The sequence below is a fragment of the Tenrec ecaudatus genome, chromosome 12 (assembly GCF_050624435.1).
Source record: "Tenrec ecaudatus isolate mTenEca1 chromosome 12, mTenEca1.hap1, whole genome shotgun sequence".
NCBI lineage: Eukaryota > Metazoa > Chordata > Mammalia > Afrosoricida > Tenrecidae > Tenrec > Tenrec ecaudatus.
In genome coordinates, this window is record NC_134541.1 from 56,096,605 (window position 1) to 56,109,847 (window position 13,243).

Sequence of the window (13,243 nt, forward strand, 5' to 3'; positions counted from 1 at the left end):
TTGTCAAGACGTGGTGCCGTGGCAATCGTGAGGGTTGACACAGTGGTGACACAGATCATGAGGGGAAGATAGGGCAGTCCTTTCAGTAAGCCTCACATACAAAAGCAGAATCCTGTCTGGTTGACTAGCACATATCACAAAAAGAGAGAGTATGAGAGCAGAAAACACATATTTTCTCTGGGTTGCCATTCACTGGGCACTCTCAAAGCAATCGGTTCGACCACCACCAATTTCCTAATCTTGGGATAACAGTAGTTTTCTTTTTTTCCCACTAGACATTTCAATTCAAAGTCCAAAGGAGTATTTCAGTCCCTTGGTTCTATTCTAAGGTAAAGTCTAGTTCTTTTAGTGGAATATCCAATTTGGGTCCTTCTGGTGTGGTCTATGAAAGGAGATGTGTACCTTGAAAGGGTGGAATCTAAAGTCCTACTTGTCTATATTACATTTCCTGGGTCACCAGGGGCTAGAAACTAGGTCGAAAGTCCTGTACTGGGTGCAAGTAATGTTGTGTGTTACTCAAAGGCCCAGTGCCCCGCTTACCCACCATCAGAAGTGTAATTACCTTCTCAGATACAGACACATCCTCCATTCCCTTGGTTCACTAATTACTCTTATAGAATTGTCCATTGATTTGAGATAACCGTAGACCAGCTATTTGGCAGGAATGAATTAATCTTCATGCTCTCCCCACAACCTGGGCAGTTGACCCCATCTGGAGTGAGTCCATCTCTCTTGGGGTGGTTAGTTAAAGATACTCTAATGGGGAATAACCCTTACTATACCCAGATAGACAAGGAGTAACAAAAAGACACATATTACAGACCAATCTTTGCTGTCTCACATGTTGGAAGCAGCCAAATTGCCATTCCTTCCATAACTGATTGTGAGCTTTCAGGCCACCTTGGAGACACACAACCTGGAGGACAAGGTAGAGACACTGTTTATTTACCATTCCCCACATACACATAGGAGAACACACCAGAGTGAAGTAACCAACCAGCATGTGCAAGACTCGTTCTGGGATGGAGAGAGAGGTAATTGGTCTCCATCACATAGCAGGAGATCCTTTCCCTCCTCGCAATTGATTGTAGGCAGGTGAAAATAAAACTTTTGTTTTATTCAGATCTGCATCAAGCCACATTTGATTAAAAATAAGGACCTTTTAAAAATATGTCTTTAAAGCCATTAAATCTTTTGAACATCTTAGGTCTAAAGTTAGTAATTGACGTAACAATTCTCTAATTGTTACTTTGCTATCATAAGCAACTCTGTGTTTGGTATCTTGGGTATAACACTTATTCCTGAAAAAAAAACTACTTGTAGGTGAACTCTAATTGTCCACAAAATATGTTAAAACAGTTTCATGTAGCTTGGGCTTTTCCTGGATTGGATTTCTGAGCCACTCATCGTTGTCTCAAACAGCATGACCTGGGAAGAAAAGAAAGGCCAACTGTGACTAAAGGGAACTCTAATTCAATACAGGATGGGGCTGGTACTGTGCTGTATAGTGTGGGGAGGAGACATCAAGGCAGAAGTGGAGATAACTTACTTCATTGTCTTCAGGATGAAGCCAGGCCGCAGGAAGATAAAGTGTTTGCTGAGGCCCAATATTCCAGTATCGTCCAAGGTTATGTCCATTGACAAACACAAACCCACATGTCCAATTCTGGGGGGAAATAGGGCCTTTAGACATAGGAATATTTACACTAGTGGGGTAAAACCTAAGACATTTAGGATGCAAAAATGATACTGGGATGCTTTATGGCACTGAAAAGTGGAAATGAGTTTAGGATGGAATATATTCCAGATGTTCTGTCCTGCTGCACCTAGCGTAGGAATGGCAGAAAGAACCATAAATACAAATAACCCTTTAATGATAATAAATATTATTGTGGTTTCTACCCTATATTCTTTCAAAAAACAGATCCCTGCTTACCAGAATTAAATAATAGGTAACAGAAATATACAAAATAAATGTTTTAAAACACTTGAAACCGTGAAGAATTTCAACAACCAAGATTTAGGAGGGGAAAAAAATGAGAGGATAGAAGAAATTGAGGCATTTTTGACACTAGAAAACAAAACAACAACAACACCCTCACTGCCATTAAGTCAACAGATGATTTAAAAGAGCTTTTCATAATCTGAATATTTTAAATTAAAAAAACTCACTGCTGTTCAGTCCATGTGACTTATACAGCCTCTCTAGGACAGAGGAGAGCTACTCCCTAGGATTTATAAGATTCTCGATCTTGATGGGAACAGACTGCCCAATCTTTCCCCGGCAGAGCGGCTGATGAGCCAGTGGCAACCACTTACCTTTTGATTAGTAGCCCAATATTTAACCTACTTTGCCACCAGGGCCCATCTCACAAATTTAGGGGGACAATCTTAGACATTAGGCAACCTTATGAAATGCCCTCCGGTTGGGATCCTAAGGTGCTTTACCCAGAGAAGAGTAGACTACAAATCATTCAGTCCTCACAAGGATTGACTATTTGCCTCACATCATTCTAAACCTTTTCATTGGAGTAAGGTGACCTAGAATTGCTAGGCCCCTTGTCCCCACAGAAGTCCTCTGACGGGGATAGCATCATTGTAGGTGTTTAATGAGCTCTAGTTTGAGGTGGAAGCCGTGATTGAGAGGGTCCTGGCACAGCGAAGACTACGAGGCGGGCACAGGAATGGAGAGAGTATCAGTTACATACAGGGTCTCAAAGAGTCAGAACCAATTTAAGGGACCTCAACAAAGCAGCAGGTATTTCTTTCTTTCTTTTAAAAATCATTTTATTGGGGTTTCTTACAGCTTTTGTAGCAATCTGTACATCCATATTTCAAGCACATTGGCATATATGTCGCCATCATCCTTTTCAAACCATTTTATTTCTTCTTGAGCCCTTGGTATCAGCCCCTCATTTTTCTCCCTGTAAGCAGCAGGTATTTCAACACACACACACACACACACACACACACACACACACACACACACACACACTCACACACTCACTCACTCACTCATTTTCTCCAGGAATAGCATTCTACCTCAAATTATATTCTGCAGCTTCATTTTTGAGGGGGCTCGTTTGTACCTGTTATGAACTATTGCCAAGTTGGTTCTGACTCATAGCAACTCTATTACAATAGAACAAAACACTGCCCGGTTCTTCACCATCCTCACGATCATTGTGATGTTTAAGCCAATGGGTGCAGGCACTGTGCCATTCCCTCTCTTGTGGGGGCAGGGGGAGTCGTCCTCTTTTTCAAAGATCTTTGACTTTACCAAGCCTGGCATCCTTCTGCAAGGACTGGTCCTCCTGGTCACATGTCCAAAATCTGTCAGACCAAGTCTCACCCTCTTTACTTTGAGGAAGCATTCTGGCTGTACTTTTTCAAAGACAGATTCATTCATTCTTCCGACCAGAATACCGAGGTACAGCATGGTCTATTCAATATTCTCCAGCAGCACCATAGTCAAGGACATCATTTTTTCATTGCTCTTCTTTATTGTTCAGCTTTTGCATGCCTATGGGGTCATTGAAAGTAGAATCGCTCAATAGGAGCTGATACCAAGGGCTCAAGTAGAAAGAAAAGGTTTTCAGATCGATGAGGGCAACAAATGTACAAATGTGCTTGAAACAATAGATGCATGGATTGATTGTGATAAGAGTTGTACAAGCCCCCAATAAAATGATTTTAAAAGGAAAGAAAGAGAGTATGTAGTTCGGGTCAGGTGCATTTTAGTCCCCAAAGTGACATATTTGCTTTTTAACGCTGTAATAAATTGATCTTTTTGCAACTGATTTCCACAAAGCAATATGTTTGATTTTTTTTTTGCTACTGCTTCCAGGTTTTTTGATTATGGGTCCCAGTAAAATGAAATCCTTGACAACTTCAGTCTTTTTTCCAGGTATCATGATGTTGCTTTTTGGTCCACTTGTGAAGATTGAGGGGGGTGGTGGTGATATTGAGGTGTGATCCATATTGAAACTGTAGGTTGGACATCATCAGTAAGTAACAAGTCTTCCTTGTTTTCAACAAGCAAGGTTGTGGCATCTGCATATGGAAATGAGGCTTCCTCCCATCCAGATGAGGTATTCTTTATATAGGCCAGCTCCCAAGCTTATTTGCTTTGCATATTGATTGCATGAGCTAGAGTAGGGATACAACTGTGACACACACCTTTTCTGTTTTTAAACCAGGCAGTGTCCCCTTGTTCATTTCAAGTGACTGTCCTTGGGTTGATGTCCAAGTTCAGCGTGAGCACAGTTACCGGTTCTTAAATTCTGATTCTTTAGATTATCATTCATGATTATGATTCACACAATTAAATGCCTTTGCAGAGCCAATAGAATACATCATTCTGATGTTACCTGCCTCCTGCCATGATCCATTTGACATGACAATGCTGCCCTTCATTCCACATCATGTTCTGACACTCGCAGTCCCCTACCGGAATCCTGCTGCAGCCATGAGTGCTCTTCAGCAAAACACTACTTGTGTATAAAACCCATGATAGTGGATGATAATTTTCACATTCTAAACACACCTCTGCAAAGCTTTATAGGAAAAAATCCCAAAGTGGGGAGAGAAACTCTGAGACATTGAGAGGAATTGGAAGGAGGAGGGTGACTAGCTCCTTTTCATCTGTTAATGCTCCACCTCTCTTCAAGGGAGAGCATATCAGGAAGAATGGGTCTTGTTTGAACGAGCCTTGGAAGGGAGGAAGAAGAGAGAAGCAAGGATCTCTTTGGCTTTGCTTTGGGCTCCTTAACGGCCAGTGGGTGCAGGCCAGATTTCGGTGAATTTTAAAGCCATGAATTCTGATTGGTTTGCAAAAAAACTACATGGGTAGAAAACAAAAACAAAGTTTGAGTACCTCCGTTAGAGAAGTTTAGCCCCTGGGGTGGATTGCTGTCCTTCAGACACCCGTTTGAAGATGCTGGCTGCCCCTTGGTCATGGAAACTTCTAACAGATTACAGAAGGATGGGCCAGTGCAGCTTGGCAGCTGCCTGTGCAGCGGGAGAGCAGGGCCATGTTGTGACAGCTGAAGCTTATGTGAACCAAACTATTAGGAGGAAGTGAGCCACTCACGGGGCAATGCCATTTCAGTGCATAAAGGATGACGTCTGTTGTCCTAGCTCCTTTTAGGAAAGCACAGTATGTGACCCTCGGCTACATGTTCAGCATTTCTGTGGTAAGAGCTTCTCAGTAACCATGGCTCATTGATCTTTCAAGGATTTCTTAGTCAGCAGAATCACACAGTGGTAATGTTGAAGCAATTGGATTAAAAAAATTGAGATGGAGGGGTCTCTATGTTCTCATTAAACACTATGCCTGAGGTTGCACTATGGGAGATCTGTTAGCTGAAATTTGCAAATTCATTCTTCTTTGTACCCTCAAGTTAAGCATTTTCTACAAGATACCAAACAGTGTGCCTAAATTATGGACAGAATCGAAACCACACTGAAAACTAACAGTAATGTTTAAAAGCATAAATATCATCTTGGCCAACCTTCATAAAATGGAGCTTATCCGTTTTACAGATAAATAACTACAAATTAATAAAATGGAGAATCATTACAGAAAAAGAAGAAAGAGTAAGTGGTAATATCACCAAGAAAGAAGAGCGAAAATCACTTACCAGCATTCTTAGAAAGGTGTCCTTGGGAGAAGGGCCAGCCCTCAGTGTACCACGGTAGAAGGCAGGGCCAAAATATCTCTCTGAGACTGGCTTCCAGGTGGCGGAATGGAGCCTGAGAGAAGAGCTAATAGTGAAGGAGAAGAAAGCCCCTCCCTAGGTGTAGGCCCAGTATTGATCCCCAAGTTTCCTCAATAGAGATTAAAATTATGTTTCCATTGGGCCTCCTCCACTCAAGTATTCCCTCAACGCAAGAACAATTTGTTCTACTAAAATGGCACTTTGTGATGTTCACCTTCCCTGACACAATTGCTAAAGACAAATGGGTGCATAAGCAAATGTGGTGAAGAAAGCTGATGGTGCCCAGCTATCAAAAGATGTAGCATCTGGGGTCTTAAAGGCTTAAAGATAAACACGCGGACATCTAGCTAAGAAACAGCAAAGCCCACATGGACAAAGCACACCAGCCTGTGTGATCATGAACTATTGATGGGATCAGCTATCAGGCATCAAAGACCCAAAACAAACAGACAAACAAACAAAAAGCATATCAATGGAAATGAGGGAGAGGGCAGAGTGGAAACCCAAAGCCCATCAGTAGTCAATTGGACACCCCCTGTCAGAAGGGCCACAAGGAAGGGAAGAGCCAGTCAGGGTGCAATATAGCACTGATGAAACACAGAACCTTCCTCTAGTTCTTTGTTCCCCTTTCCCTGACCATCACCCCAATTCTATCTTACAAATCTGGCTAGACTAGAATATGTATACTGGTACAGATAAGTGCTCACAACACAGGGAATCCTGAACAGGCAAACCCCTCAGGACCTATAAGGGGAGCAGCAATACTAGAAGGATAAGAGTGGGAAGGGGGGCATAAAGGGGGACCAATTACAATAATTAATATATGGCTCCCATCCCAGGGGGATGGACAGCAGAAAAGTGGGTGAAATGAAACAACAGTCAGTGTAAGACATTAAAAAAATAATAATTTATAAATTATCAAGGGGCAAGGTGGAGGAGGGAGGGGGAAAATGATGAACTGATGCCAGGGGCTCAAGTAGAAAGAAAATGCTTTGAAAAAGATGATGACAACATATGTATGAATGTCTGACAAAATGGATGTATGTATGGATTGTAATTAGAGCTGTAAGAGCCCTCAATAAAATAAAAATTTAAATATATATGTTTCCAACTCTACAATACAGTTTTAGTGGGGTGTTTTAGACCAGAAAGATTTAAATCAAAATTATGAGACACATTTTAGGCCTGATTCCAAAGTACTCTATAACCTTAAGGCAATCACTTTAGGTCTCGAATGTTGGACTCTTTATCTGCAAAGTAACGAGTTTGAAATCAGTCATCTTTGACTTACCTCTTCACGCTCTCTGCATGTCTATGTACGTAGGTAAGAGCATACCTTTTAAAGAAGTTCACTTTCATTTCCAGAGGATAGATAGTAAAACCTTTCAAGGGAATGTTATTAAGTTTAATAATTCCAGTTAATCCTGCAAATTGGAGGTTAGAAAAGAGAATAAAAAAAAGGGACTGTCTAGTTTTCCAGAGTTGGGCACAAAGAAACACAGACATGCATCCTTTTTATGATAAGGGCTAACCCACAACAAACACTTGTCTAGTCTGCTATGCATGGTTGAGGGTTTCTTATTGTATTCTTCCTCTGAATACATCCTACCAAAGTAGTTTCTGCTTAATAGCAGAACTTTCCCGAAAGTTCCCCAGAGGAGACAAGCAGCAGCAAGTCTAAAAGGGGTCCTCTCCCCCAAGAGGTCAGAGCACTGGAGGAGGCAAAGGAGAGGGGGTTCACATACGGGAAACTTCAGTGGCATTATGAGAGGCAAGGGGGCAGGCCAAGTGTCTGGGCCACCAAGCCCTAAGAAGAAACCAAAAATATAAGGAGGGAAAGGTTCCAAATGTTCAATGTTTGTTTAACGCTTAAGAATTCAAAGTACCTTTAATGCTTCCTTGCCACCCAGATACAAATTAAGTTTAAGAAAAGGAAAGATAGCTTTTAACAATTAATTAATACTAGAAAGCCTTTGGGGAAGGGACTTTTAGAAAGGGGCTTTACTGAGAGAGTAGCACTCCACAAAACTGCTCCGCAAACCTCCCTTCAGGACGAGAGCAGGGAAAGACTTTGCACCTTTAGGTCCCCCATTACCTGAGGGTCCCTAGCCCACCCCCAACAGAGTCTCAGTCCCAGGGGTCAAACAAGTATCCCAAAGCACCTAGGACTTCCTCCCTGGCACAGAGCCTACCTTTCCGTTCCTCTTCCATTTTCCATGAATAATTGACTCGTCCTTGATTCTCCACAAGGATCCTCAAAATTTGGCATCCCTGTTTAAGAGAGGGCAGCCCATGGAGACTTGGGAGCTTTTCCTCTAGAGCCTCTTTTTTCTCCAATAGGAGTCCCCAAAACCCCGTAGGCCTTTGTTCTTATTGGTCTGTTCCATACGTAATCTCCCCCATTCCCCTCTGCTGTCCTACTTAATATGATAGAGAGACTCAGTTGTGCCATTTATCTGAGACCCAAACTGGGACTAAGGAGCGACTCAGAGGTACAGGAGCAAAAGGACCCCCAAGGAGGAAATTCCACATACACTAAAGCTTAGAGGCTGCAGTTCTTGATGTATCCAGGCCTAAAACATGCCATTATATTTATAGCCGTACATTTCCTGATGAGAACCTAAACGAGAAGTAATGCAGAAGACACAGGTGGTCTATATTTGCATTTGATCAATTGACAGCCAGAACTCTGACGCTGGTGGTGTGTGCTGTTGAATCACTTCTAACTCCCACCAGCTCCGTAGGCAGAGTGGAACTGTGAGTTTACTTAGGCTCTCGCCTTCAAGATTAACTCCTCCGAAGAATGCAAGGCCCTTTCTCTTTTGGACCCACCAGCGGCTTAGAGCCACTGACATTTTCAGTAGCAATTGAGCTCTCAGCCATAGTGATTCAGGGATCCTTCAGGTCCTTGATGTCCACCCCCTGCAACTGAGCTGATTCTGACATGGAAACCCTATATAGGTTTTCCAAGGTTGTAAACTTTTGTGTGAGAAGACGACCTCGTCTTTCTTCTTTGGAGCTCTTGGTGATTTTGAACCTCCAACCTTTGAATTAGCAGTACAGCGATACATACCGTGAATTGGGGAATATTCAAGTTCTGAACTATATCATTCAGAATTCCTATGATTTTGTCATTCAAAAATACCTGCAAAAGAAGAGCTGGTATAAGACAGACCCATGTAAGGGAAGGAGAAAACAGTCTAGTTTAGGCAAAAGGTGTGTGACCTTTGGTGCTCACAGATGGCCAGAAGCTCATGGGAGTTACGTCAATGCAATATGATTAAAAGAAGTGCACTCCCACTACATCACAAGGGACACTAGAGCTTACTCCTCTCTTCATGGCCCTGGACCCAATCATTGAACTAAGACACTCATCTCAGTTCCTGAGCTGAAGAGTATCATCACCCCAGTATCATCCTCCTTCTGCTGAGCTTCCATGTACTGCTGAGGATGGAGAGTTGAAAGCACATCTGGACTTAACATCTAAGACCTCAGACACAATTTCACTTATGCAATTCCATTGTTTATACATAAAGTTTTAATGCCAAAGTGAGGCACAGAGGCTACATTTTATAGCTTGTGCCATTTCCATTGGCAAACATCATCATTGATGTATAGTATAGGTCTATGGGGGTTGAGATGCCTGCAGTTATTTGGCTTCAAATGTATTAATTTTCCCTTTTGTATTCTAAACACTTATCATCATTAATTTCATTCAGGCCCAAGAACTTCCTCAATTCTTTGCCCAGATATTGACCCATGGTATTCATTTTTGTGGGAATATTCTTCCTATCTTTCTTTACCTCACGAAATCTGGCTGATCGAAAGTCAGTCATGACCTCTCAAGTCTGGATGATGAGTCATCTCGGTTGCCACAGTTTCCTATTCTTTTCTCATCATAAAAGTTGCCAGATTAGCATTGCCAATATTGGTATGGACTATCCATTAGGCTTTGTCTTAATTTCCGAACGTTGCTATAACAGAAGCCCCACAATGGGTGACGTTAAAGAATAGAAGTGTAGTTTCTCCCCGTTCTGGAAGCTAGCAGTCCAAAGGAAGGTACTGGCCCAGTTTATTGCTTCCTTCAATATAATCCTGGGTGTTATTTGATTCCCTGGCTCTAGACACTCTTCATACGCTTCCAGTTTCTTCTCTCTCTCTCTACCTTGTGTGTTTCTGTTTTTGACTGTGTGTCTTCCCATATGCAAAAGTGATTAGGTTTAGGATCTATCCTACAGATTGAATGATTAATGAGATTGAATTATGAAAATCAATTACATTATATGACATTAGATTTGAGATCGTTATATCACCTTAATTCTACAGGTATAGGGGGTCATAATTCCAATACACAATTTGGGGGGACATAATTCAATCCATTACAGCTTAAGAAGTTGGGATATAGCAGAAAGCAAGTCTGGTTGGTTTAACTATGTATTGCCAATATCCCAGACTTCTTGTTGAGTACCATCAAATTGGTTCTGACCCACAATGGCCCCTTGGGATAGAAAAGAACTGCCCCATAGGTTTCCTAAGTTTGTGTTCTTCATGGAGCACCCTGTTGGCAGAGCAGTTTTGCATTGGGATGTTATCTGCAAGGTCAGCAGTTTGAAACCCCCAGCCTGCTCCCAGGGTGAAAGATAGGTGTTTATGCTTCTCTAAAATGTGACCGTCTTGGGAACTCCCAGGGGCTGTTCTCCCTGTGACTTGGCATCAACTCCCAGGCAACGGAGTCTTTGTGGAGAAGGTGGCCATATCTTTGGGTAGAGGAATTGCCAGATGGGTTCAAACTCTCAAGTTTTTGTTGACAGCCAAACATTTAACCATTGTGCCACCAGGGCTCCTTGTCCAACACACTGTGAGTACTTATAATTACTCTCAAATAATGTAATGCACTGCTGACTAACCTCCCCAACAGCAGAGATAGGCTACAAGTTTTGCTCCCCACATAGACAACCCGCAGACCTACCTGTGCCATATCTTGAGCATAAGCTGATAGATAACCCCAAGAGCATATAGAAGTCTCATAGAGTACAAATCCATAGGACTGACCACTTCCGTTGTTTATAGGAAGATTCTCCATGTTGATCGGGAGAACAGAGTTCACTGGCTGTGACAGAAACATGGCAAGAACAAGGAGCCAAGGTGATGAGAAATCAGGGATCAACTTTCTAAAACCCTCGTTGCTTTTTGTTCCACTTAGTGATCCCAGGAGTTCTTTGGATGAGAAATAGAAAAAATATGCAAATATAATAATGTTCTTGTACTTTATATCTCAACTGACTTGAAAATTAAGAAAGGGTACAGAGATTATGAAGGGAGAAATAAATAATAATGTATTAACAAAATAGAAGAGTTGTGTTCATCGAAGTCTAGTTAAGAGTAACTTACTAACCAAACATCTATTCAGCATTTACAATATTAGTCATTTTTTTAGACAGAAGTCATGAACCAAAGTGCAACTCATTGCCATTGAGTCAAGCCAACTTACAGCAACCTGATAGGGCATAGCCGAGCTGTTCTAAAAGGGTTCCAACGCTGCAAAAATTCACAGGACCAGAAAGTCTCATTTCTCCCCAGCACAGCTGCTAGTGGGTTTGAAACACCTACCTTGTGCTTAACCCATGGTGCTGCCAAAGTGGCGATCAAGTACGCAACACAAAATAACACAATGACCAGCAGATCCATTATAATTCACAGGGCCCCTAGATGGGATTCCTGAAGCTACAGATCTTTAAGACAGCAGATAACCTCAATGTACTCTTACAGCATTGGTCTAACAGCTGCATGGCCGCTTCAAACTATTGCTCTTGCCACCAGGACTCTGTGAAGTTATAAACAACTCTCCCCCCCCCCAAAAAAAGGCCAGAAAACCAAATTCACTGCTGTCAAGTCAATTCCGACTCAATGTTACCCTATAGGACAGAGTAGAACTGTCGATGGGTTTCTGACATAAACCTTTATAGGAACAGAAAGCTTCATCTTTCTCCCAGAGTGGCTAGCTGGTGGTTTTGAACCCAGACCAAAGGGATAACAGCCCAGTGTGTAAAACACTACACCACCAGGGCTCCTGGAAGTGTGGTCGAGGTAAGACCAGCGTGAATCTGAAAGTATACTTTTCAAACATATTTCACCTTTTCTTAAAAACACATGCAGGTAGTCTACTTTTAAAGGGAAAGCAAAGGCTCACAGAAGTTAAGTAATCTAGTATAGTTGATGGTGAAGCAAAGTTTCTAGTTTTCTAATCCTAAATTTTTAGTTCAGTAATTTTCCATATGTACTCATGCAGTGCCACACACTCACTAGAAGGAGGAGCGGCGGGTCATCTGAGCTGAGAGACAGGACTCTTTAATGGTCTGATGCCCCCTATAGCTACTTCAAGTTCAAACTCCACCTGGCAGGAGTCTATGACTTCTGCCCCCCAATTCTATATTTGGATAAAATGTGAGGATTAATTTTCATAGTCCCCAGTTAAAGCTGCTTGAGGGCCTAGGTAGTACTCACCTTGTCCAAGTACTCCAGGACTTCCCACAGGGGCAAATACAATGAAGGTCTCACAGCAGGATACACAGCCTTGGGAACAAGGTCAGGCAAGGGAGGCAGGGGAATTGCTGCAATGAAAATGGGCCAGAGGAGCTCCAAGAGCCACTGCTTCCTTTCGGCTTTCCCACCTCTATCATCAATTGTGTGTGTCCTGAAGCCGACAAGAGACACGGGGCCTTGTCCAGAACATGAGCATACTTCCCCAAGGGCAGTAACAATGAGGTTCTGAGCAAGATGGAGTTTTGTTAATGGATATTGAAATGCCAAAGCGGTTGTGTTGACCTTGCTCACAGACAGAGGGCTGTAAAAGAGAAAGAACTCTCCCTCACACCTTTTGATCACACAGCTCATAGGAGATAATTCATTTTTAAAATAGATACATTTAAGTAGGACTATTTTTCTTCTATCTATACCATGGGCTTTCTGCGGCATACTTTATAGTATGAGGTTTACAAACAGCCAAGAGTTGAGTGTAAGCTTGCCCTTGCTCTGAAATGCTTCATGAAACTGCTCTTCCTCAAGGATCCTTTTCCTTCCCACACCCTCCCACAGAATGGCAACATCTCATGAGGACCGCCCCTTCCCACTGAAAGGGCTGGTGAGTACCTAAGGTGGATTGAAACAGTTCTCGAAGCTTGAAATATTTTTCTGTGTAATCTCCTGCTTCTGTCAGCAAGGCATCATAATCTACAAAACACCAAGGACCTTCTCACTGGCCACTCAGCACAGGCAGTCACAGGGGTGGGGCAATCCAGACTGTGGTAAGATAGACTGTAGATCAGCCATTCTCAACCTGTGGGTTACCACCCGTTTGGGGGGATCAAATGACCCTTTCACAGGGGTCACCTGGTTCATAACAGTAGCAAAATTACAGTTATGAGGTAGCAATGAAAATAATTTTGTAGTTGGAGGGGGTCCCCACAATATGAGGAACTGTATTAAAGGGTCGCGGCATTAAGGAGGTTGAGAACCACTGACAT

At 42.4% G+C, this 13,243-nt stretch overlaps 1 protein-coding gene across 1 annotated transcript in view; it reads right to left on the reverse strand.

Annotated features, from left to right (window-relative positions):
* Positions 1-1,350: 1,350 nt before the first annotated feature.
* GLB1L3 (galactosidase beta 1 like 3) overlaps positions 1,351-13,243 on the reverse strand; it is a 55,086-nt gene continuing 43,193 nt past the window's right edge. The window contains exons 11-19 of the mRNA XM_075527991.1: positions 12,870-12,950; positions 12,225-12,331; positions 10,690-10,830; positions 8,794-8,865; positions 7,913-7,991; positions 7,057-7,144; positions 5,643-5,754; positions 1,550-1,666; positions 1,351-1,428 (exon numbers count right to left, since the gene is read on the reverse strand). Of these exons, the coding sequence (XP_075384106.1) occupies positions 1,351-1,428; positions 1,550-1,666; positions 5,643-5,754; positions 7,057-7,144; positions 7,913-7,991; positions 8,794-8,865; positions 10,690-10,830; positions 12,225-12,331; positions 12,870-12,950 (875 nt within the window). The remainder of the gene's footprint in view (positions 1,429-1,549; positions 1,667-5,642; positions 5,755-7,056; positions 7,145-7,912; positions 7,992-8,793; positions 8,866-10,689; positions 10,831-12,224; positions 12,332-12,869; positions 12,951-13,243) is intronic.